This window comes from Coregonus lavaretus (assembly GCF_964263955.1).
Source record: "Coregonus lavaretus genome assembly, chromosome: 9".
NCBI lineage: Eukaryota > Metazoa > Chordata > Actinopteri > Salmoniformes > Salmonidae > Coregonus > Coregonus lavaretus.
Window position 1 is genome coordinate 49,373,139 of NC_139996.1, and position 27,327 is coordinate 49,400,465.

General features: G+C 44.6%; 1 protein-coding gene across 1 annotated transcript in view; it reads right to left on the reverse strand.

Moving 5' to 3' along the window:
* The window catches only part of gramd2ab (GRAM domain containing 2Ab), a 102,345-nt gene that overhangs the window by 42,250 nt on the left and 32,768 nt on the right, over positions 1–27,327 (reverse strand). The window contains exons 3-6 of the mRNA XM_084168230.1: positions 13,655–13,712; positions 10,603–10,675; positions 9,297–9,400; positions 310–408 (exon numbers count right to left, since the gene is read on the reverse strand). Of these exons, the coding sequence (XP_084024356.1) occupies positions 310–408; positions 9,297–9,400; positions 10,603–10,675; positions 13,655–13,712 (334 nt within the window). The remainder of the gene's footprint in view (positions 1–309; positions 409–9,296; positions 9,401–10,602; positions 10,676–13,654; positions 13,713–27,327) is intronic.

Genomic DNA, 27,327 nt, shown 5'->3' on the forward strand with positions numbered 1-27,327 from the left:
CATGATTCCATATGTGTTATTTCATAGTTTTGATGTCTTCACTATTATTGTACAATTTAGAAAATAGTACAAATAAAGAAAAACCCTGGAATGAGTAAGTGTGTCCAAACTTTTGACTGGTACTGTATATATCTTTTTTTTTTTTTTTTCTTTACACTATTTGCACATAGGCAGCCCGAACAAACACTTACCCGGCCCGCCCAATACTCTTCTATGCAGAAAAAACTCTGAAAGGGTTAGCACCTAGCTAGCTGTTTGTGAGTGGTAGAGCCATATTGCATTGTGCTGCTGTACTATGCTGAACCATACCTTCTGGCTGGTGTCCACAGTGATAGCCAACCCGTTAGGTACTAGGCCTGCTGTCCTGTGTTTCTTCACCAGCCGTACTGACACCACCGGAATGGCCACCTGTAGAGGAAAAGCAAACATGGTCAGCACCACAACACTAGGAGAGCCGAGAGCGTCGTGTTGACAAAAAACAAATGAACTTTTTTAATGACTCTGCCATTTTTTAAGTCATGACCCCACCCCCCCATCCTTGGCTTTTAATAAAAAAGTCTACATAACACACTGGCGTTGTTAGAATCTTAATATCACAAACATAATTTGTGTTATAAGCAGTTCCCCCTGCCCCTAATGCTCCTCAAGTCACTCACTGGCAGTCAGCCTGCGCAGCTGATGATGGCCCATCGAAACTACACCTAAACTATATTGGAACTAATTTCACAAATATAATAACTGAGATAGCCTAAAGACAAGATTAAATTGAGAATAGTCTGATGGGTGAGAATATATTTAATTGTTAAAAATTGTATATGAAGAATCTGATGAACAGCACAGCTTGGAATAGACACAGAGGCAGGTAAACTAAGCGCCAAAAAGGGATTTTATCAAATTCTCCTACCGAGTCACAAGCAGGTTAGACGTTTTGATGTCTATATAGTATCAGAAAGAGCAAATTATGCCATTTCCAAATAACCTATCATTGCCAAACAACTCTTAAAAATGACTCCTTGAGCTCTATTTCAAAATATAAATTTATGGCAGAATTACCGCGACTTTTTTAACCTTTATTTAATAAATAGCTATCTAGCCACCAAAATGAAGGCTAGAGTAATTTGTGTTTATCTGTTGGGCTTAGGTTATGGTTTGTCATGTTTGCTAGGTGCAGATATTCCAAGGCCATACATTTTGTACGTTTTCCTAATATTTGACAGTTTAGCTGTGTAGGGTAGATGCCCACGCAGTGGAGCTCATATGATGGGTTGGATATTTGTTGACATAGCCAGCTAACAAATTGCTTGTTTTGTCCTGTTTCTACTGATGTAATTAATTTGGAAATTGTCCCAGCTTTGTAACTAATCAACTAACATTGGCGAACTCTGTAGTTAGTCTGTCAGGCTTGGAGTTTGCCAAAAGACTCTCAGACCATGAGAAACAAGATTCTCTGGTCTGATGAAACCAAGATTGAACTCTTTGGCCTGAATGCCAAGCGTCACGTCTGGAGGAAACCTGGCACCATCCCTACCGTGAAGCATGTTTTTCAGCGGCAGGGAGACTAGTAAGGATCGAGGCAAAGATGAACGGAGCGGAGTACAGAGAGATCCTTGATGAAAATCTGCTCCAGAGTGCTCAGTGCTTCAGACTGGGGCGAAGGTTCACCTTCCAACAGGACAACGACCCTAAGCACACAGCAAAAACAACGCAGGAGTGGCTTCGGGACAAGTCTTTGAATGTCCTTGAGTGGCCCAGCCAGAGCCCGGACTTGAACCCGATCGAACATCTCTGGAGAGACCAGACAATAGCTGTGCAGCAATGCTCCCCATCCAACCTGAGAAACTCCCCAAATACAGGTGTGCCACGCTTGTAGCGTCATACCCAAGAAGACTCGAGGCTGTAATTGCTGCCAAAGGTGCTTAAACAAAGTACTGAGTAAAGGGTCTGAATACTTATGTAAATGTGATATTTCTGCTTTGTCATTATGGGGTATTGTGTGTAAATTGATGAGGAAAAATAAAATTGTAATCAATTTTAGAATAAGGCTGTAACCTAACAAAATGTGGAAAAAGTCAAAGGGTCTGAATACTTTCCGAAGGCACTGTAGATACAGCCTCTTCCACAGTGAAAAGTTGTGGCCACTTCGGTGCCTTCATTTTGAGTAATTAAGTGATTTTATTATTTTAAAAGTCAAATGAAAAGCATACCCTGTTTCCGGTTTCTGGTTGATGACAACAGCCACGCGAATACAACAACAGGTTGTCCCGTGTAGCTCAGTTGGTAGAGCATGGCGTTTGCAACGCCAGGGTTGTGGGTTCGATTCCCACGGGGGGCCAGTATGAAAATGTATGCACTCACTAAAAAACTGTAAGTCGCTCTGGATAAGCGTCTGCATTTATTTTCAAATATTACTTTGGTGATCCCTTTCTGAAGTACCCAAGACTATTTTATTTCAAAATGTCAGAATGACAACGAAACATAACACCACAAACCCGATTTTGAGAAAAGCTGGCCTACAAGGCTCAGTTTCATCAGTGAGTGAATTGTTTAGTTCTAATGTCATTCCGTCGTTTTTTTCTGTTTCTTTTTCTGTACTTTTTCCAAGTATCTTACACCGTACAAATTATCTTAGGATTTTGGGGTATTCATTGCTTTTTCACTTTGCTCTAATGACAGGGGTGTATAACAGGGTTGCTCAGTTTTGCCAAAATAATACCATCAAGTACATTTCGTGGAACGTCAAAGGGGCTAACAACCCTGTGAAATGTAAGACGACAACGCTTATTCCCCCTCAGGAGACTGAAAAGATTTGGCATGGGTCCTCTGATACTCAAAAAGTTATACAGCTGCACCATTGAGAGCATCCTGACTGGTTGCATCACCGCCTGGTATGGCAACTGCTTGGCATCCGACCGCAAGGCGCTACAGAGGGTAGTGCGTACGGCCCAGTACATCCCTGGGGCCAAGCTTCCTGCCATCAAGGACCTCTATACCAGGCGGTGTCAGAGGAAGACCCTAAAAATTGTCAAAAACTCCAGCCAGCCTAGTCATAGACTGTTCTCTCTGCTATCGCACAGCAAGCGGTACCGGAGCGCCAAGTCCAGGTCCAAAAGGCTCCTTAACAGATTTTGAATCTCAAGCCATAAGATTCCTGAACTGTTAATCAAATGGCTACCCGGACTATTTACATTGACCCCCACTCCTTTAAAAAAAAAAAAAAAAAGCTGCTGCGACTTGCTGTTTATTATCTATGCATAGTCACCTTACCCCTACCTACATGTACATATTACTTCAATTACCACTACTAACCTGTTCCCCCGCACATTGACTCAGTACCTGTACCCCCTGTATATAGCCTCGTTATTGTTATTTTTATTGTGACTTTAGTTTATTTAGTTAAATCGAATCCCTTTGTAGCTTATGAGGTTATTGCTGATCCTAAGGGACAATAAGTCATAGTAACTGGTCAACTGTTTTCTACCTCTTGTTTTGGCTAGTGTTTATGCCCCCAATTGGGATGACACAAGTTTAATTTCTACCTTTATATCAGCTATACCCAATTTAGATTTCCATTCGCTGATTTTAGGGGGTGATTTCACCAGTTCTGGCTCACCCTTACCCGTTTTTGCCCTTCATCGTGGAGGTGGACGCCTCCGAGGTTGGAGTATGGGCTGTTCTCTCTCAACGTACTGGATCGCCGCCTAAACTCCATCCATGCACCTTCTACTCACGGAGGCTGTCTCCCGCAGAGCGGAATTACGACGTGGGGGATTGTGAGTTGTTGGCCGTCAAGAAGGCGCTGAAGGCATGGCGGCACTGGCTGGAGGGTGCTCAACACCCCTTCCTTGTCTGGACGGACCACCGGAACCTAGAGTACATTCGAGCAGCGAAGAGGCTGAACCCGCGTCAGGCCAGTTGGCCCCTATTCTTCACCAGGTTTGACTTCACCCTCTCCTACCGGCCAGGATATAAGAACGTTAAGGCTGATGCGTTGTCCCGGGTGCATGGCACAGAGGATCGGAGGGAGGAAGTGACACCCATTATTCCCCTGTCCCGCATTGTGGCTCCTGTCGTGTGGAATGTGGACGCGGACATCCGTCGAGCCCTGCGACAGAAGCCCTCACCTGCCCACTGTCCTGAGGGGCGTATCTACGTTCCCTCTGATGTGCGGGACCGTCTCCTTGCCTGGGCACACACAGCACCTGTGTCGGGGCACCCGGGTATAGCCCGTACTATCGACTGTCTCTCCACCAAGTACTGGTGACCCACCTTGGTCCGGGACGTCCGGGTTTACGTCTCTACCTGCTCCACCTGCGCACAGAGTAAGACACCGAGACACCTCCCCTATGGCAAACCCCACCTGCTGCCGGTTCCACAACGATCCTTGTCCCATCTCTCCGTGGACTTTGTCACAGACCTTCCCCCCTCAGAGGGGTGCACCACCGTCCTGGTCGTTGTGGACCAGCTTTCCAAAGCCTGTTTGATTCCTCTGCCTGGTCTCCCTACGGCCATGCAGACCGTGGAGGCTCTCTTCTCTCACGTCTTCCGGCACTACGGGATCCCGGAGGACATCGTGTCTGACCGTGGTCCTCAGTTCACCTCCCATGTCTGGAAGGCCTTCATGGAACAACTGGGGGTCACGGTCAGCCTCACCTCCGGGTACCGTCCCCAATCAAATGAGCAGGTGGAAAGGGTAAATCAGGAACTGGGTAGGTACCTTCGTAGTTACTGTCAGGACCGGCCGGGGTAGTGGGCTGCGTTTCTGTCTCGGGCAGAATACGCACAAAACTCCCTCTGTCACTCCTCCACTAACCTCACACCCTTTCAGTGTGTTCTACGCTATCAGCCAGGCCCTGGCACCGGAGTCAGATCAAGGCTCCTGCGGTGGACGATTGGTTCCGGTGCACCGAGGAGGTATGGGACACAGAACACCCGTCTCCTGCACATCGTCCTCTGGCAGAAGGCGCAGGCCAATCGTCACCGCAGTGTGGCCCCGGTCTTTTACCCCGGTGACAGGGTCTGGCTTTCTAGGAAGGACATGCCCATCCGCCTGCCCTGCCGGAAGCTGAGCCCGTGGTATGTGGGGCCGTTCAAAGTCCTGAGGAGAATCAACGAGGTGACATACAGATTACAGCTCCCGGTCAATTACCGTATCTCACCCTCATTTCATGTATCTCTCCTCAGGCCGGTGGCAGCTGGTACCTTGGCTAGTGCTGGACACCACAATGCACCTCCCCCTCCCTTGGCCATCGAGGGAGCCCCGGCGTACTCCGTCCACAGCCTGTTGGACTCAAGGCGTCGTGGGGGGTCTCTCCAGTACCTGGTCGACTGGGAGGGGTCCGGTCCCGAAGAGTGGTGCTGGTTTCCGGCGCGGGACGTCCTGGACCGTTCTCTCATTCGGGATTTCCACAGATGTTGTCCCGAACCGACCCACACCGCGTCTCCGGGGTCGTCCCCAAGGTTGGCGGTGCCCCGCTGCTGGAGCAATGCCTCGGGGGGGGGGGGGCTACTGTCACACCAGCCTTCCCTTTGGCTCCCCCTCCTGTCCAGCTCAGGCGTTCGGCGTCGCCGGCATTCTAGCTGCTTCCGAACCTGCTGCTGGCAAACACCCTTCACTCATCAACCCCAGACTTGTCTCGTCATCATTACACACACCTGGTTCCAATCCCCACTCTATCACTGTCTATATACTCCCTCTGTCATTTGTCTTTGTCGGTCATTGTATATGTTGCTTGTTTTGCTGAGAGGAATCTCCAATTTCCTGAGTACTTTATTGTCACGATCGCTGAAGGAAGTGGACCAATGCGCAGCGTGATGAGTGAACATACTTATTTATTTTAATTACCACACGAACGAACAAAACAACAAAACGATACGTGAAGTCCTTAGTAACAGACACAAACCATACACGGAACAAGATCCCACAACACACTGTGGAAAACAGGCTGCCTAAGTATGGTTCCCAATCAGAGACAACAAGCAACAGCTGATACACGTTGCCTCTGATTGAGAACCACACCGGCCAACATAGAAACAAATAAACTAGATAAAAAACCTAGAACACAAAACACATAGAAACAACACACCCTGGCTCAACATAACAGAGTCCCAGAGCCAGGGCGTGACAGTACCCCCCCCCCAAAGGCGCGGACTGCGACCGCGCCAAACATAAACCGAACAGGGAAGGGCCGGGTGGGCATTCCTCCTCCGAGGCGGTTCCGGCTCCGGGCTTGACCCCCACCCTCCAATAAACCCCCCATAGCGCCCCTGGTCCGGTCTGGCCCTGCTGGCTGGATCTGGACTGGACATCGGTGGAGCGGATCGCTCAGGCTCCGATGTGGAGCAGCTAACCGGTACCTGACCAGGCACCGGTGACCCAGGCACGGGCTGTGCCGGACTGACGACGCGCACCACAGGCTTGGTGCGGGGAGCAGGAACGGGCCGGACCGGGCTGACGACGCGCACCACAGGCTTGGTGCGGGGAGCAGGGACGGGCCGAACCGGGCTGACGAAGCGCACCACAGGCTTGGTGCGGGGAGCAGGGACGGGCCGGACTGGGCTGACGTCGCGCACCACAGGCTTGGTGCGGGGAGCAGGAACGGGCCGGACCGGCCTGACGACGTGCACCACAGGCTTGGTGCGGGGAGCAGGGACGGGCCGGACTGGGCTGACGATGCGCACCACAGGCTTGGTGCGGGGAGCAGGAACAGGCTGAGCCGGGCTGGCGACGCGCACCGTAGGCTTGGTGCGAGTGGCAGGAACAGGCCGGGCCGAGCTGGCGACGCGCACCCTTGGCTTGGTGCGGGGAGCAGGAACAGGCCGGGCTGGCGACGCGCACCACAGGCTTGGTGCGAGGGACAGGAACAGGCCGGACCGCACTGGGAACACACACCACTGGCCTTACATGGGGATCAGGAACGGGCCGGACCGGACTGGCTACACACCTCAGTACCTCTCGCTGTGCCTCTACATATTCCTTCCCTCTACTCGCCAATGGCTCCCGTAACCCGGTGGCCTTCTCTCCTCGTCCACCAACTCGCCCCTTATCTGCCTCCAGCAGTCCCGTCGTCCACGGTGTGAGCCCCCACCTAAGAATGTATTGGGTTCGTCTCTCCCCCGTGGCTATGGCCTCCATGGCTCTCGCCAGACTCTCCCTCTTCTGCTCCCAAGTCCAACCTCTCTCCTCCTCCCGCGGCTTGACCCAGTCGAGGTTTATATCCTTTAGAGCCCTCTCTGGCGTTGGCTCCTGGACACGCTGCTTGACCCAGTCGAGGTTGATATTCATTAGAGTCCTCTCTGGCGTTGGCTCCTGGACACGCTGCTTGGTCCAGTTATGGTGTGTAATTCTGTCAGAAACTGCTGAGGTGGATGTGGTGTAGGAGTCAAACGCAGGACACAGAAGCTTCGTCCAATCGACTTTACTGAATGAAAAAAATAATAAACACTGGCCTCAACTAAACAGGAGGCGAACTATTACGCAGCAGTGCGTAAAAACACTCAAATGCGATAGCGCACGAAACACAGTGCGACTAACCAGAACATACAAAATGCAAAAACGAGTAGCACCAAAAAGACAGGCGGAACAATTACACACAACACACGACTAACAAAACGAGAAACTTATAGGAGACATAATTAACACTAAAAGGAAACAGGTGTACAAAGAAGACAAAACCAAACAAACATCGATAACATACAACGGTGGCAGCTAGTACTCCGGGGACGACGACCGCCGAAGCCTGCCCGAGCAAGGAGGAGGCGCAGCCTCGGCCGAAACCGTGACATTTATATTTGGCACTGTGGGTTTCGTCCCACTTTAAGCTATGGCATTTTAATAAATTCCGTAGTTCTAAACCTGCGACTGCCTCCTGCCTACTCCGCTCTACACTCGTGACAGTTATTTCATAGGAATACAATACAAATATTATATAATTGAAATGCATAGGCCTAGACTGATCTGGATACACAGTTAAAATAAGTCAATTGGTGCCAAATACCCTTTCCTCTTGAAAACATTTTTACACTTGACTGACCAACAATTGTATTATTTTCCCTTTCACAACCACCTTTTATGTTGTATTCCTAGATTTTTAAATTTTAGTCATTTCGCAGACGCTCTTATCCAGAGCGACTTACAGTTAGATGTCATGGAAAGTTATGATTTGTAAATAAGGAAATTGGTGCTCAACTCAATTTCCTTTACTGTAAATAGAGTCAAAATCTTGTAAAACTGTTTGCTGTTCAATTAATAACCTGACTATCACTTTATTGTACTTATTTCAATACCTACATCAAACAGGCCATATCTCATGTTGAACGTTACCCTTGTAACATTTTCTTTTTTAAGCTCAATTATCTGAACTAGGAAACATAAGCAAATAAGCAGTTTCAATGATGGACTTAACAATAGAGGAAATCTGCATGCAGTGCGATTCATTTGAATGTCTTTTGTGTTCAGGTTAAGTGCAGAGGATAAAAGTATATCAGACATCCTTATTCTCTATTTAAAGAGAGAAACTTTCAGCAATTGAACAGAGAAACATCAATTTATGTTGAATGATCTCTAGACAATGGAAAATGTGGAGGTAAAAATAAGAAAACCTGTTATCAACGGGAATGATCATACCAACAATGCTATAGAAGCTAACTCAGTGATGATAGGTCTATTATTTATTTTCAACACAGGTCTTCATCTTGAGCGTTGTCAGATTGTGCATTCGTAAATTCAGAGCATTTCGCTCTCAGAGCATTCAGAGCGCACACTGGACGCTCTGGCCGAGGAGTAGGGTTGATCCGAGTGTTCTGACCTCACAACGGCAGTCAAGCACCCAAGCTAATGGGCTAACGTTGGCTAGCTTGCTAGCTACTTCCAGACACAAATGAGATAACACCTCACTCTGACCATTTTACTGGCCCTAGCAGAGCTGGTTAGGCTGTTTTCATGTTTTCCAGAGCGTTGGTGACTGTAACTGCGCTGCTGGCAACAATTAATTACGCTTTTTTGCCGACGTTTACTGACACCGGCCATATTCAACGGGTGTTGAGTGTTTGTAAATTAATCAGTTATTCTGCGCTCTGGCACACTCAGACGAGAGTGCTCTGAAATCGGAGTAGATTGCCAGAGCAAATGTACGAACACACCCATTGTTAGAAGAGAGAAGCCATTTTGTGTCAAGGCTGAGGGCAGTTGCAATTCCTTCCCATTGTGAACTAGGCAGCATCAGCGTAACTGCTAACCAGGGAAAACCCACTGGAGCGAATGAAACACCACCACATCACCAAGGCTGTTTGACACTCACCTTGATGTCCTTCCCAAAGAGGTTGGCATAGAAACACAGCCAGTTGCGGGAGATGTAGAGGCGGCCCTGAAGTAGGATGTCTCGGAGAAGAGCGCAGGAATACACTGGAAATGAGGGCAAAAACACAGATAAGACCGAGAATACCATAGATACAATATAATAGTGTCCTATTTAATTCTGTGGGGAATACACACACCAGAGGGAGAATGCAAAGAGCTGGAGACTAGCGTGGGATATATACGAGTTGGCTTTAAACCTACACATTGTGGGAGTGGGATACAGCTGAAGTGTATGGGATTGTGGAACACTGTTGGCTGGTGATGATTTCCATTAGTATAGAAACATAACAACTTACAATATCGTTACGTAATTTTCATTGTCCCGTAAATATTATCTTCAGGGCATGCATACTAACACGTCAATCTTTAGACGCCCATACCACAAATTATGAAACGACCAAAAATAAATAAACTCAATTCTGTTCTAACACAGATTATGAACCAATGTCACAAAACATGAGTCATGACCAAAACACAAACAAACAGTGTGTGATCGGAGAGGCTTTTAATGGCCCCCGCACCTCTCTGATTCAGAGGGGTTGGCTTAAATGCGGAAGACACATTTCGGTTGAATGCATTCAGTTGTGCAACTGACTGGGTATCCTCTTTCCCTTTCCATTTCCAGCTGAATGCAGCAGGCTGGTACAGGCTTCCCCAGAGAGAAAGGGAGGGAGAGAGAGGAGAAAAGGGAGAGAGGGAGAGAGAGATCAAAAGAGAGAGAGATGGAAAGAGAGAGAAAGAGAAGGGAGAGGGAGACACTGTGGAGTGGAAAGCAGCTGGCTAGGAAGCACTGTGAAGCCTGCTGTCAGGCGATGAGGAGCTCAGTGTGATTCTAACAGCCAGCTGACAGTGATTTGATTGAGTCTGGCTTAAATCACATAATCCCAAATTAATTTGTAACCTAAAAAAGACCACTTTGCCGGCTTTTTAGCGACTGGCGGGTTTGGCGTGGTTTATGATAGAGTGAATGTCCATATCAGGCATTGCAAGATATATGAATAGCCTACATCTCAACTGTTGTACTGTAGCTACACAGCCATATTTAGTTTAGTGTCAAGTCAACCCTTGCACATTGGAGTGATGCAAACCCTATTCAAATTTCATGCACACATTCATCCCAAACCAACAGATGGCATACCACTTAGTATGAAGCAATGTGTTGGGCATGCATTCTAAGTACAGTAGTATTCTAGTTTCATAGACAGAGTGTATGATGTGTAGATCGTTTTCAAGTTCCCCTGACTTACCTTTCATGAGGATTTCCTCCTTGGGCACGGTCTGGAACAGCTTGTGGTACTGGGAATTGTACTTGCTGACGGTCTGTAAGGGAGAGATGGGTGAGACGGGGATAGACAGGGGTGACACAGGGGGGAGACAGGGGGATACGGGGGTGAGACAGGGTAGAGACAGGGGGGAGACAGGTTGGAGACGGGTGAGACGAGGCAGGTGGTTAGGGTTCCTTTCAGAAAATGTCCACTCACTGTTTTGCTGCTTCCAAACAGAATCTTGTAATAAAGTTTATGGCCATGTGACTATATCACCTAAGCTTTATTAAAAGATTGTGATTCAGCTCCTGTTATTAATTTGGAAGTGAATAAAACCCTCCCCATTAAATGAGGTTCCTCTCAGCCATTTTATCCTGCACTGTGTCCTTTCCCTATGGGAACACACACACACATAACCATGCACTCTTGCACACACATTCACACACAGGTGCACGCACAAACGCAGGCAAGCACACACCTGTTCCCCTGGTGCTGGTCAATCAGCAGGGAACCCTATACACTAGTCCCACACCCTCTCTGAGTTACTCTGTGTTTTCTAACTCAGGCACACTTCCTGTGTCACACTGTGTTCTGACTTCAATTGTGAGTCTATCCTGTGTAACATCTAACGGTGCTCCCTTCCCTTCTCTGTTCCTCTGTAGTGGTGCCACAGACAATCCCTTCCCCTCCGTGTTCCTCTGTAGTGGTGCGACAACTCCTTTGCTGGAAACATCTGTGGGTTATTTCCAAGTGATACATTTTCCTCAGCCTTTCTGAAGGGGACTGATTGTTTGAATAAGTTTGATTGCAGGTGTGTGTGTGTGTGTGTTTGTGTGTGTATAAGACGGGGGAGAAGGTTATTTAAATCATAAGTCATATGGTCTGATCCATTCAGAGCTTAAGTTAACCCTCACATACTGTTAACCCTGTGTTGGTTTGTGAAGCTTTCACTAGAAAACCTTGCACAATAATAAACATTTGAAATGCAAATATCTGAAACTCATACTGTATGCAACCAATATTACGTGGACTTGTGAGTGTACTGTTACTGTACTAAAATCTTGTAAAATAATAAACACTTCATAAGATTTCAAATGCATTAGCTGACACTTATACTATACATACTATACATATACAATATTCTGTGGACTGATGAACTTACTGTTACATTGGTAAATACAGTGGCTTGCGAAAGTATTCACCCCCCTTGGCATTTTTCCTATTTTGTTGCCTTACAACCTGGAATTAAAATTGATTTTTTGGGGGTTTGTTTCATTTGATTTACACAACATGCCTACCACTTTGAAGATGCAAAATATTTTTTATTGTGAAACAAACAAGAAATAAGACAAAAAAACAGAAAACTTGAGCGTGCATTACTATTCACCCCCCCCACAAAGTCAATACTTTGTAGAGCCACCTTTTGCAGCAATTACAGCTGCAAGTCTCTTGGGGTATGTCTCTATAAGCTTGGCACATCTAGCCACTGGGATTTTTGCCCATTCTTGATGGCAAAACTGCTCCAGCTCCTTCAAGTTGGATCGGTTCTGCTGGTGTATAGCAATCTTTAAGTCATACCACAGATTCTCAATTGGATTGAGGTCTGGGCTTTGACTAGGCCATTCCAATACATTTAAATGTTTCCCCTTAAACCACTCAAGTGTTGCTTTAGCAGTATGCTTAGGGTCATTGTCCTGCAGGAAGGTGAACCTCCGTACCAGTCTCAAATCTCTGGAAGACTGAAATAGGTTTCCCTCAAGAATTTCCCTGTATTTACCGCCATCCATCATTCCTCCAATTCTGACCAGTTTCCCAGTCCCTGCCGATGAAAAACATGGTGTTCTCGGGGTGATGAGAGGTGTTGGGTTTGCGCCAGACATAGCGTTTTCCTTGATGGCCAAAAAGCTCAATTTTAGTCTCATCTGACCAGAGTACCTTCTTCCATATGTTTGGGGAGTCTCCCACATGCCTTTTGGCGAACACCAAACGTGTTTGCTTATTTTTTTCTTTAAGCAATGGCTTTTTTCTGGCCACTCTTCCGTAAAGCCCAGCTCTGTGGAGTGTACGGCTTAAAGTGGTCCTATGGACAGACACTCCAATCTCCGCTGTGGAGCTTTGCAGCTCCTTCAGGGTTATATTTGGTCTCTTTGTTGCCACTCTGATTAATGCCCTCCTTGCCTGGGCCGTGGGTTTTGGTGGGTGGCCCTCTCTTGGCAGGTTTGTTGTGGTGCGATATTCTTTCCATTTTTAATAATGGTTATAATGGTGCTCCGTGGGATGTTCAAAGTTTCCGATATTTTTTATAACCCAACCCTGATCTGTACTTCTCCACAACTTTGTCCCTGACCTGTTTGGAGAGCTCCTTGGTCTTCATGGTGCCGCTTGCTTGGTGGTGCCCCTTGCTTAGTGGTGTTGCAGACTCTGGGGCCTTTCAGAACAGGTGTATATATACTGAGATCATGTGACAGATCATGTGACAATTAGATTGCACACAGGTGGACTTTATTTAACTAATTACGTGTCTTCTGAAGGTAATTGGTTGCACCAGATCTTATTTAGGGGCTTCATAGCAAAGGGGATGAATACATATGCACGCAACACTTTTCTGTTATTTTTTTCTTTAGATTTTTTTGAAAAAAGTTATTTTTTAAAATTCACTTCACCAATTTGGACTATTTTGTGTATGTCCATTACATGAAATCCAAATAAAAATCAATTTAAATTACAGGTTGTAATGCAACAAAATAGGAAAAACGCCAAGGGGGATGAATACTTTTGCAAGGCACTGTAACTTGCCATAAACTCATTCCTTTGTTATGACAAATACCATGTCTTGCTTACAATCGTGTAAAGACAGTTTTTCTGTGTGATAGTTCAAGTACAACTACATGCGTCATTACTACGTCTCCCCTTGGACTATATGTAATATTCTAGTAGGTAGAAACATTCACGCATGAATGAAGCGCACCATTACTTCCTTATGCTAATAATACCGTGTAAACAGTGGAATCTGGACACAGTAAAAACAACTCACCGAGCCCCTGTAGCATTTCTTGACATCTTCATATGTCAGGTCATCAATCAGTTGCAGCCTGTAGAGGAGAGACAGAAGAGAGAAACACCGAGAAGTTTAGGAGTGGTGACAGTTTCTATGGTTTGTCACCATCAGAAAAGAAATAAGTAGAAAAAATAATAATCTGACTGTTGTGCCATGTTCAGCTCAGTCTGGATAGTTCACAAAACATTTTTGTTTCTGGTATTTTGTTAATTAGTCTACTGTCCGTTCAATCCCCCCAAAATATGCATGTTAGCAGTCAAGTCTTCAAGATAGTGCACTTTCAGTACAGAGCAAAAACTGCGATGATGATGATGATGATGCATTTTTCTTAAATGTATCCTCCATATAGTCTTTAAGCAGAGCACGACTATGATAGCATGTACTGTTGAACTGCTAATGATGGACAAAATGACCCTTGAGTGGCACACACAAGCGCACCCGTGCCCACACACAAGCTCACAGTCTTCTCTCTCTCTCTCAGACACACACACCACCTAAAATGAAAACCATTAATCAAAGACAGGGGCATGCAAATGGACACACACACACAGACAAACACACACACACACACACACACACACACCGCAAACAGGTGATGGATGTGAATGTAAATGCTTGTGTAATATGAAAAGTCTGTTTATGTAAAGTCTAGTTGAGAAAGTCAAGTGAAAGACAAACAGTTTAGCAGCTGTCCCTATTGGCCAAGTCCTGACACACACACACAGGCACACACACACACACACACACACAGACAGATGGACGCGCACACACACTGGCACACACACACCTAAAGTGATTGATACTGAACTCAGGCCACTAGAATCCAAAGTGTCTATTATAGCTTGCAGTCAAAGACGTTTCTGTTAGAGAGGATACTTCCCATTCACAGCCCAAGCCTGGCGTATTATACTGTTCATATAAACCATAATTGAATCAGAACTGGTGAAATACTAAAACCTGTCCATTTAATGACAAGTCGGTTAAAGGGATAGTTCACCCAAATTACAAAATTGTACAGTGGGGGAAAAAAGTATTTAGTCAGCCACCAATTGTGCAAGTTCTCCCACTTAAAAAGATGAGAGAGGCCTGTAATTTTCATCATAGGTACACGTCAACTATGACAGACAAATTGAGAAAAAAATATCCAGAAAATCACATTGTAGGATTTTTAATGAATTTATTTGCAAATTATGGTGGAAAATAAGTATTTGGTCACCTACAAACAAGCAAGATTTCTGGCTCTCACAGACCTGTAACTTCTTCTTTAAGAGGCTCCTCTGTCCTCCACTCGTTACCTGTATTAATGGCACCTGTTTGAACTTGTTATCAGTATAAAAGACACCTGTCCACAACCTCAAACAGTCACACTCCAAACTCCACTATGGCCAAGACCAAAGAGCTGTCAAAGGACACCAGAAACAAAATTGTAGACCTGCACCAGGCTGGGAAGACTGAATCTGCAATAGGTAAGCAGCTTGGTTTGAAGAAATCAACTATGGGAGCAATTATTAGGAAATGGAAGACATACAAGACCACTGATAATCTCCCTCGATCTGGGGCTCCACGCAAGATCTCACCCCGTGGGGTCAAAATGTTCACAAGAACGGTGAGCAAAAATCCCAGAACCACACTGGGGGACCTAGTGAATGACCTGCAGAGAGCTGGGACCAAAGTAACAAAGCCTACCATCAGTAACACACTACGCCGCCAGGGACTCAAATCCTGCAGTGCCAGACGTGTCCCCCTGCTTAAGCCAGTACATGTCCAGGCCCGTCTGAAGTTTGCTAGAGTGCATTTGGATGATCCAGAAGAGGATTGGGAGAATGTCATATGGTCAGATGAAACCAAAATAGAACTTTTTGGTAAAAACTCAACTCGTCGTGTTTGGAGGACAAAGAATGCTGAGTTGCATCCAAAGAACACCATACCTACTGTGAAGCATGGGGGTGGAAACATCATGCTTTGGGGCTGTTTTTCTGTAAAGGAAAGAATGAATGGGGCCATGTATCGTGAGATTTTGAGTGAAAACCTCCTTCCATCAGCAAGGGCATTGAAGATGAAACGTGGCTGGGTCTTTCAGCATGACAATGATCCCAAACACACCGCCCGGGCAACGAAGGAGTGGCTTCGTAAGAAGCATTTCAAGGTCCTGGAGTGGCCTAGCCAGTCTCCAGATCTCAACCCCATAGAAAATCTTTGGAGGGAGTTGAAAGTCTGTGTTGTCCAGCGACAGCCCCAAAATATCACTGCTCTAGAGGAGATCTGCTTGGAGGAATGGGCCAAAATACCAGCAACAGTGTGTGAAAACCTTGTGAAGACTTACAGAAAACGTTTGACCTGTGTCATTGCCAACAAAGGGTATATAACAAAGTATTGAGAAACTTTTGTTATTGACCAAATACTTATTTTCCACCATCATTTGCAAATAAATTCATTAAAAATCCTACAATGTGATTTTCTGGAATTCTTTTTCTCATTTTGTCTGTCATAGTTGACGTGTACCTATGATGAAAATTACAGGCCTCTCTCATCTTTTTAAGTGGGAGAACTTGCATTGGTGGCTGACTAAATACTTTTTCCCCCCACTGTATATTGGTTTATTTACCCTGTAAGTAGTCTATAGGTAAGACTGCAATCCATGCTTTGGTTTTGTTTACCTGGCCACTGTCATTTTGTAATTTGCGATAACTATCCCTTTAAACAATAACGAAACGGGAGCCCGCCTCTGTTTTGGTAAACGGCTATGGGGTGGGCCTGGAGAAATGGAGCCACTCTCAAATTCATAGACAGAGCTATGGATGCAAGGACTGACCATCCCATGATATCAACATTATAGTTTTAACTATGTTTTGAGGCTATTTGTTTATATTTACATTGTTTACAAGATTGGAGTAAAACAAGCTTATATGGCTTACAACATTATAGGCATTTATAAGTTATATTCTTCAAGAATCAATGGGTACATATCATTAATTTATAAGTGCAAAATGTATTTAGTAACTAAGGATTCTAGCTTTAAAGGATTTGTTTTCTGTTTTACAACCATATCTCTATTTTTATGTAAATGGTTTGTTTTAGAAGGGTCCAGACACCCTTTTTCTCCAAACATAACGATGGTCATTATGGCCAAACAGTTCTATTTTTGTTTCATCAGACCAGAGGACATTTCTCCAAAAAGTACGATCTTTGTCCCCATGTGCAGTTGCAAACCGTAGTCTGGCTTTTTTATGGCGGTTTTGGAGCAGTGGCTTCTTCCTAGCTGAGCGGCCTTTCAGGTTATGTCGATATAGCACTTTGGATATAGATACTTTTGTTCCTGTTTCCTCCAGCATCTTCACAAGGTCCTTTGCTGTTGTTCTGGGATTGATTTGCACTTTTCTCACCAAAATACGTTAATCTCTTGGAGACAGAACGCGTCTCCTTCCTGAGCGGTATGACGGCTGCGTGGTCCCATGGTGTTTATACTTGCGTACTATTGTTTGTACAGATGAACGTGGTACCTTCAGGCGTTTGAAAATTGCTCCCAAGGATGAACCAGACTTTTCTTTTGCTGAGGTCTTGGCTGATTTCTTTTGATTTTCCCATGATGTCAAGCCAAGAGGCACTGAGTTTGAAGGTAGGCCTTGAAATACATCCACAGGTGCATCTCCAATTGACTCAAATGATGTCAATTAGCCTATCAGAAGCTTCTAAAGCCATGATATCATTTTCTGGAATTTTCCAAGCTGTTTAAAGGCACAGTCAACTTAATGTATGTAAACTTTTGAACCACTGGAATTGTTGTCTGTAAACGATTGTTTGAAAAATTACTTGTGTCATGCACAAAGTAGATGTCCTAACCGACTTGCCAAAACTATAGTTTGTTAATAAGATATTTGTGGAGTGGTTGAAAAACAAGTTTTAATGACTCCAACCTAAGTGTATGTAAATTTCCGACTTCAACTGTATAACTATATTAAGGAAACAGCAGCACTATACTATACCTAGATCTCTGCATGTCCAGCTTTCCTTTCCCTATATGGCTAGTGTTGTGGTCTGATTCTGTCACTCCCCCTCACCACTGCTACAACTGAAGCGGTCCCCAAAATAGCCTCTTCTAAAGAGCAGTGACAGTGTTTAACCCCATGTTCGTACAACCCTGTCTGTCGTGTGTGTGTGTGTCTGTGTGTGTGTGTCTCTACCCCTGTTGGGACAGCCCTGTCTGTCACCATGTCAGGCCATGTGCCATCGGATACCTGTCAGAGTCAGCCGGCGTCAGGCCACATGCGCCCAGTCAGGAGTCATTCTCTCCATCTGTCTCTCTGTCAGCCAGGAGGAGAGGTGAGGCCCCCTCTACCACCAATGTGACAATGTATGTTGTAAGTGAGTCACTATTGTAAGTGACTTTGGCTAAAAGCGTTTGCTAAATCGCATATACAGTATTATTATATTATTATCAGAGGAGAGATGAGGAGAAGAGGAGAGGAAGAAACGAGAACAGGAGCCAAGGGACAGAGAGGACAGCAGGGACTGTCTAACAGGGGTCTATCGACAACAGTAGCTGATTAACAACAGAGTCCTGTCCTGTCCTGGGGGACGTAGTGTCCAGTGTATGCTCATGCATACCATGTTTTATTTGTGTAGTGTTTACATTTGATTAATATCGTCTCCCAGACTCAAACCCAAGAACACTGTATCTGAGTCACAAATAAGAATACAGAATATAAACAAATATATTCGAAAAGATTTGACTCTGGTACCAGCAAGGTGCAGGCAGGGTCACATGATTCTGTATAATATTACTACTGTAAATAATCCTTTGAATTTGAACCTAAATGGTTTTAAAATGTGTGTCTGTCTTCAATTGGAGCAGCTTTTTTGTTTGTATTTATATTAATTATCCAATCAAATCATATCATATCAGTAAGGCATAGTCAAGTGCAAGGTCTCAGTTCAAGCCCTACATAACCGATTTGATAACTGCCGGAGTTTGAATTACATACTGATTCCTAATGGTGCCCTAAAAATAGCGGTCCAGTCCAATGTGGATATTTTTACAGTTTACAGAGAAGGTCTGTATGGAGGAGTGTGTGCAAACCTGGTCAAGATCTACAGGAAACGTATGATCTCTGTAATAGCAAACAAAGGTTTCTGTACCAAATATTAAGTTCTGCTTTTCTGATGTATCAAATACTTATGTCATGCAATAAAATCAAAATTAATTACTTAAAAATCATACAATGTGATTTTCTGGATTTTTGTTTTAGATTCCGTCTCTCACAGTTGAAGTGTACCTATGATAAAAAATTACAGACCTCTACATGCTTTGTAAGTAGGAAAACCTGCAAACTCGGCAGTGTATCAAATACTTGTTCTCCCCACTGTATATACGTGTTTGTGTTGGGTGGAGTAATAAAACCCCTAATACGTATTCCTGCGCCTGTCTTACATTCATTATACAACGTGTCAATAAAACGTATTTAGATTTGTTGAACACGTTTTTGGTTACATGATTCCATATGTGTTATTTCATAGTTTTGAAGTCTTCACTATTATTCTACAATGTAGAAAATAGTATTTAAAAAAAAAAACTTTAATGAGTAAGTGTGTCCAAACCTTTGACTGGTACTGTACATGTAAAAGCATTTATACTTTTTATAATCATTACAATTAATAAGCATTAGCTTTTAAATGGCTTTCACGTTTTTAAATGGCTTTTAAATTTAAATGTTTAATTCATGAACATTATTATAAAGTATTCCCTGGTTTCCTGAGGCCAAACACCATTTGTTTGTTGCTTACAGAGATGCCTTCCTTTAAAGAAATGCCTTCCTATGCCAACCTTGGATCATGAGGCTAGGTAGGTATGATGACACCATTGCGGGCCGTGCCAACATTGCCAGACCTCCCCCTGTCTTCAGGGAAAAGAGAAGGCTGATCTGAACTGAATCAAGGAGAGAACATGTTTCATCACAAGTATTAAACGGCTTCCTTTCGCCACAGTCCTCTGTAATGTACTCCATTTATGAGACACACTATCCAGTATATATACACAACAGCGAAGTTTTCTCTCTAACACACACACACACACACACACACACACACACACACACACACACACACACACACACACACACACACACACACACACACACCTCCACCTAAGCACACTCCTATTCATACGCAGACACCCTTGTTTATATTCTAGTCCAGTGCAAACAGAGACCAGGAGAAAAGGAAAGCTGGACAATATTAAACACCAGAGGAGAAAAAGATAAGTCAGCTTTAGAGTTCCCAGACACTGAGTGTGTGTGTGTGATTAGAGTTCTCAGACACTGTCAACAGGAGGAGTGCACAGACTAATAAAGTTATTGGTCACAGACCCTCAGGCAAGGACTTGATGTCAGATGGTCTGAGAGATAGACTCCAGTTCTTATGTGGGTTATACAAGAGGTAAACTGCATATTGAGGTTAGTTCCACAACATAGAATTGTGTTCAGTATTTACTCTCCTCTTTTTTTTGTTGCAAGGGTGAGTTTTTGCTTGTCTGTGTTTGTGAGAGGTGGGAAGGGGGAAAGTGTGTGTGTTTTTGTGTGTTTGAATGTTTGTCTGTGTGTGCCTATCTGTGTGTGTGTGTGCGTGGGTGAGTAAGCGGCGTCAGTTTGTCCGCAGTGGTGAATGCGGCATTTGTTGTCCTCAGGAACTTTTGGGTGGCCTACATGTTGTTCTCACAGGAGACAATTTGCCGGTACACACACAGCCCTCTGACACGCAGCCAGACCCAATTTAGAGCTGTTCTACTGCCTATTCACTGAGGCTCTACAGCCCTCAGTACATTCACTCACTCTGCCCTTCATAGACTCACTGTTCCTCCTGTAAATCCTGCAATTAACAACTCTCTTACAGTAAACAAATGTGTATCGTTATTTACATTTTACATTTACGTCATTTAGCAGACGCTCTTATCCAGAGCGACTTACAGTTAGTGCATACATTATTTTATATTTTTCATACTGGCCCCCCGTGGGAATCGAACCCACAACCCTGGCGTTGCAAACACCATGCTCTACTGAGCTACATCCCTGCCGGCCATTCCCTCCCCTACCCTGGACGACGCTGGGCCAATTGTGCGCCGCCCCATGGGTCTCCCGGTCGCGGCCGGATACTTTCAGTTGGAGTTCCACCACAAATTATCAACACACAACAGAGGGGCCTTTAGTTGAACCGGTTAAAACAGGAATAGCAAGCATTTTCATCTGATATTTTTCTTGTTGGTAGCATACGGCACACCTCGATTTCCAGGTTGTCAAACTTTCGTTCTGAAAATAACAGAGCAAAAACGAGACGCTAAATTATGGAAAGCTACCTAGGATATTTATATACAAATATAAAAATAAAGGGGATATAGTGAGAAGGGAGACATAAGAGGAAAGAGGGATGGAACCCCAGTCTCCAGTGGGGAGGCATATGCAGATTGGGCCGGTAGTGTTACCCACTTGACCACGGCTCTGCACAACCAAGCTAGGATACAAGCTGCAGTAATGTGGTCCTCTAGTCTAGTCCAAGGCGTTTCAAACCTCTCCTCGGGCACCCTGAGCAGTTCCATGTATTTGAACTATTCCACAGCTAGCACACCTGATTCAACTTCTCAACTAATCATCAAGCGCTTGAACAGGTGAATCAGGTGAACATGGATGACAGCCATTCCATTCCAGTGTCTGTTGAATTCCAACACAGGCACACCTCATTCTACTGAATTAGGTACTGATTAGGTGATCACCTGAACCAAATCTTATTTAACGAGGAAAAGTATAAAAACCACTGCTGTGGTCATCACTATCCTCTTGCAATAGGACCAGCTGGATGGCAAAAACAGTGTTAATAGTACCTCAAAAGCAATATGAATCAAAAAATAACTATTGACCATGCCAAAAGAGTTGAAAAGGAATGTTTTGAGTGAGGAAAAGAAGGGTTCAATTCTGGCTTTACTGGCAGAGGGATACAGTGAGCGTCAGGTTGCTTCCATCCTTAAAATTTCAAAGACAGAAGGTCAAGCGGTAGACATTGGGGACAACAAGCTACAGACCGGCAGAGGGCGAAAACGACTCTCTACTGACCGGGATGACCGCCAACTCATTCGAATGTCACTCAACAACCGTAGGATGACATCAAGTGACCTCCAAAAATAATGGCAAATGGCAGCTGGGGTGAAGTGCACGGCGAGGACGGTTCGAAACAGGCTCCTAGGGGCAGGGCTGAAGTCGTGCAAAGCTAGAAAAAAGCCCTTCATCAATGAGAAGCAAAGAAGCGCCAGGTCATCTTCTCTGATGAGTCCAATTTTCAGCTTTGCCCAACACCTGGTCATCTAATGGTTAGACAGAGACCGGGAGAGGCCTACAAGCCACAGTGTCTCGCACCCACTGTGAAATTTGGTGGAGGATCGGTGATGATCTGGGGGTGCTTCAGCAAGGCTGGAATCGGGCAGATTTGTCTTTGTGAAGGACACATTAATCAAGCCACGCACAAGGTTGTCCTGGAAGAAAACTTGCTTCCTTTTGCTCTGACACTGTTCCCCAACTCTGAGGATTGGTTTTTCCAGCAGGACAATGCGCCATGCCACACAGCCAGATCAATCAAGGTGTGGATTGAGGACCACCAGATCAAGACCCTGTCATGGCCAGCCCAATCTCCAGACCTGAACCCCATTGAAAACTTCTGGAATGTGATCAAAAGGAAGATTGATGGTCACAAGCCATCAAACAAAGCCGAGCTGCTTTAATTTTTGCGCCAGGAGTGGCATAAAGTCACCCAACATCAATGTGAAAGACTGGTGGAGAGCATGCCAAGACGCATGAAAGCTGTGATTGAAAATCAGGGTTATTCCACCAAATATTGATTTCTGAACTCTTCCTAAGTTAAAACATTAGTATTGTGTTGTTTAAAAATGAACATGAACTTATTTTCTTAGCATTATTCGAGGTCTGACAACACTGCATCTTTTTTGTTATTTTGACCAGTTGTCATTTTCTGCAAATAATTGGGGGGGGGGGGGGGGGGGGGGGGGGGGGGGGGGGGGGGGGGGGTTGTCAGTAGTTTATACAATAAAACAAAAATGTTATTTTTACCCAAACACATACCTTTGAAGTGGTCTCTTAATTTTTTCAGAGCTGTATATTTACAGTGGGGAAAAAAGTATTTAGTCAGCACCATTGTGCAAGTTCTCACTTAAAAAGATGAGAGAGGCCTGTAATCTTCATCATAGGTACACGTCAACTATGACAGACAAATTGAGAAAAAAAAATCCAGAAAATCCCATTGTAGGATTTTTAATGAATTTATTTGCAAATTATTGGTGGAAAATAAGTATTTGGTCACCTACAAGCAAGGATTTCTGGCTCTCACAGACCTGTAACTTCTTCTTTAAGAGGCTCCTCTGTCCTCCACTCGTTACCTGTATTAATGACACCTGTTTGAATTTGTTATCAGTATAAAAGACACCTGTCCACAACCTCAAACAGTCACACTCCAAACTTCACAATGCCAGCCAAGACCAAGAGCTGTCAAAGGTGGTTGGTGTGTGGTTGTTTTGTGGCTGGGAAGACTGAATCTGCAATAGGTAAGCAGCTTGGTTTGAAGAAATCAACTGTGGGAGCAATTATTAGGAAATGGAAGACATACAAGACCACTGATAATCTCCCTCGATCTGGGGCTCCACACAAGATCTCACCCCGTGGGGTCAAAATGATCACAAGAACGGTGAGCAAAATCCCAGAACACACGGGGGGGACCTAGTGAATGACCTGCAGAGAGCTGGGACCAAAGTAACAAAGCCAACCATCAGTAACACACTACGCCGCCAGGGACTCAAATCCTGCAGTGCGAGACGTGTCCCCCTGCTTAAGCCAGTACATGTCCAGGCCCGTCTGAAGTGCATTTGGATGATCCAGAAGAGGATTGGGAGAATGTCATATGGTCAGATGAAACCAAAATATAACTTTTTGGTAAAAACTCAACTCGTCATGTTTGGAGGACAAAGAATGCTGAGTGCATCCAAAGAACACCATACCTACTGTGAAGCATGGGGTTGGAACATCCATGCTTTGGGGCTGTTTTTCTGCAAGGGACCAGGACGACTGATCCGTTGTAAAGGGAAGAATGAATGGGCTGCGATGTATCGTGAGATTAGTTTGACTTCAGGCAAGGGCTTGAGTTGAGTGTGAAACGTGGCTGGGTCTTTCAGCATGAAGATGAAACGTGGGTCTGACACGACCGGGCACGAAGGATTGCTTAAGAAGCATTTCAAGGTCCTGAGTAGAGGGGGGTGGTGTGGGCTTGCAATCTTTGGAGGGAGTTGAATTTGGAGGGAGTTGAAGTCTTGTTGCCCAGGCGCAAACAATCACTGCTCTAGAGGAGATCTGCATGGAGGAATGGGCCAAAATACAGCAACAGTGTGTGAAACCTTGTGAAGACTTACAGAAAATGTTTGACCTGTGTCATTGCCAACAAAGGGTATATAAGAAAGTATTGAGAAACTTTTGTTATTGACCAAATACTTATTTTCCACCATCATATGCCAATAAATTCATAAAAAATCCTACAATGTGATTTTCTGGATTTTTTTTTCTCATTTTGTCTGTCATAGTTGACGTGTACCTATGATGAAAATTACAGGCCTCTCTCATCTTTTTAAGTGGGAGAACTTGCACAATTGGTGGCTGACTAAATACTTTTTTTCCCCACTGTATATATATATATATTTTTTTTTTACTCTGCATTGATGGAAAAGGACCCATAAGTAAGTATTTCACTGTTAGTCTACACCTGTTGTTTACGAAGCATGTGACAAATATATATCTTTTGGGGATTTGATATTCCATTCACTATTATGGGGGATCCTGTTTTCTACTAACAATGCCTGCAGTACCGCAGTCGGCCTTGAACTTCTGTGAACTTCAATGAGAGGGGGCAGTCGTTCTCCCCTGGGGAATAAATTAGTCATTATTAAAGTCATGCTAATGTATTTTTTGGTATCAATTCGGGAACATGTTAAAAACATTATCTAGAGTGGCTTATTTTGAGAGTGGCACTGAATCAGTCTTGAGGGAAGATAAGGAGACATTTAAATGCCAATGTATGACGTGTGTAAGTGGCATGTATGTGCGGGTTTGTGGGACATGTGAGTGGTTTGTGCGTTAGCAATTGCTAAGGGACCACTGCCGCTGACGCCATGTGTCTGTGCCTGCGTGTGTTCTGTGCGTACTTGTGCCTCCCTTTCTTCCGTGCTGTAAACAGGCAGTGCTGGGTCCCTTGGCAGTACCCTGGCAGCGCCGAGGCCGCTAATAGAAAAACACTGGCACTCCGTGGGGACGAGTGAGTTTCATCGTCCTCCATTATTAAACAGCTTTTAATTAAGACTCGGCACAACCAAGGCAACCTGGGCCAGCGTACACAATGTTTCTCGGCACCCATGCTACTGTCACCTATGCTAGGAGTGGTGTACAATAGATAGTGTGCCACCAGGATTTGAATCCCCCATTCAAAATGCCACTGATATGCCAAATCATGTGTGGGTAAACATTGGAGAAACGCACACAGCCAATGGTTGTCATTTTCTCACTATTCTGGCAGGAACATCAGTGTTTACCTACATCAAAGCCAATGCTGTTCACTAGTAATACAGTGGGGGAAAAAAGTATTTAGTCAGCCACCAATTGTGCAAATTCTCCCACTTAAAAAGATGAGAGAGGCCTGTAATTTTCATCATAGGTACACGTCAACTATGACAGACAAATATAGGGAAAAAAATCCAGAAAATCACATTGTAGGATTTTTTATGAATTTATTTGCAAATTATGGTGGAAAATAAGTATTTGGTCACCTACAAACAAGCAAGATTTCTGGCTCTCACAGACCTGTAACTTCTTCTTTAAAAGGCTCCTCTGTCCTCCACTCGTTACCTGTATTAATGGCACCTGTTTGAAGTTGTTATCAGTATAAAAGACACCTGTCCACAACCTCAAACAGTCACACTCCAAACTCCACTATGGCCAAGACCAAAGAGCTGTCAAAGGACACCAGAAACAAAATTGTAGACCTGCACCAGGCTGGGAAGACTGAATATGCAATAGGTAAGCAGCTTGGTTTGAAGAAATCAACTGTGGGAGCAATTATTAGGAAATGGAAGACATACAAGACCACTGATAATCTCCCTCGATCTGGGACTCCACGCAAGATCTCACCCCGTGGGGTCAAAATGATCACAAGAACGGTGAGCAAAAATCCCTGAATCACACGGGGGGAGCTAGTGAATGACCTGCAGAGAGCTGGGACCAAAGTAACAAAGCCTACCATCAGTAACACACTACGCTGCCAGGGACTCAAATCCTGCAGTGCCAGACGTGTCCCCCTGCTTAAGCCAGTACATGTCCAGGCCCGTCTGAAGTTTGCTAGAGTGCATTTGGATGATCCAGAAGAGGATTGGGAGAATGTCATATGGTCAGATGAAACCAAAATAGAACTTTTTGGTAAAAACTCAACTCGTCGTGTTTGGAGGACAAAGAGTCGCATCCAAAGAACACCATACCTACTGTGAAGCATGGGGGTGGAAACATCATGCTTTGGGGCTGTTTTTCTGCAAAGGTACCAGGACGACTGATCCGTGTAAAGGAAAGAATGAATGGGGCCATGTATCGTGAGATTTTGAGTGAAAACCTCCTTCCATCAGCAAGGGCATTGAAGATGAAACGTGGCTGGGTCTTTCAGCATGACAATGATCCCAAACACACCGCCCGGGCAACGAAGGAGTGGCTTCGTAAGAAGCATTTCAAGGTCCTGGAGTGGCCTAGCCAGCCCCAAAACATCACTGCTCTAGAGGAGATCTGCATGGAGGAATGGGCCAAAATACCAGCAACAGTGTGTGAAAACCTTGTGAAGACTTACAGAAAACGTTTGACCTGTGTCATTGCCAACAAAGGGTATATAACAAAGTATTGAGAAACTTTTGTTATTGACCAAATACTTATTTTCCACCATAATTTGCAAATAAATTCATTAAAAATCCTACAATGTGATTTTCAGGAAAAAAAATTCTCATTTTGTCTGTCATAGTTGACGTGTACCTATGATGAAAATTACAGGCCTCTCTCATCTTTTTAAGTGCGAGAACTTGCACAATTGGTGGCTGACTAAATACTTTTTTTCCCCACTGTACAATCTCTGATAGAATTCAGTAGCTAGTACAAAAAAGATAGGATCATGACGACTCTCGGCGGGGGTGGAATTGGAAAAATTTCCGTTTTGGGAACTCCCCAATGCAAAATAGAATAGTCCTATATAATTCACCTTGAAAAAAACAGTTTCACGTGTCAAAGTGATTTCCCTTAAATTACTTGGTTCCCATGCTTTCCCACCACCCCTGATATAGATGCTGAGCCATGCTTCTCGAGTCAAAGGCTGGCAGTTCTCTGTGTTCCCTGGCATTGGATTAGAGGCAGGTGTATGGTGTCTAATCTCAGTGTGTGTGTGGTGTCTGATGTCTCTGTGTGTGTGTGTGTGTGTATGTGTGTGAGTGTGCGTGTATAATAATGTGTGTATATATGTATGTGTGTGTGTGTGTGTGTGTGTGTGTGTGTGTGTGTGTGTGTGTGTGTGTGTGTGTGTGTGTGTGTGTG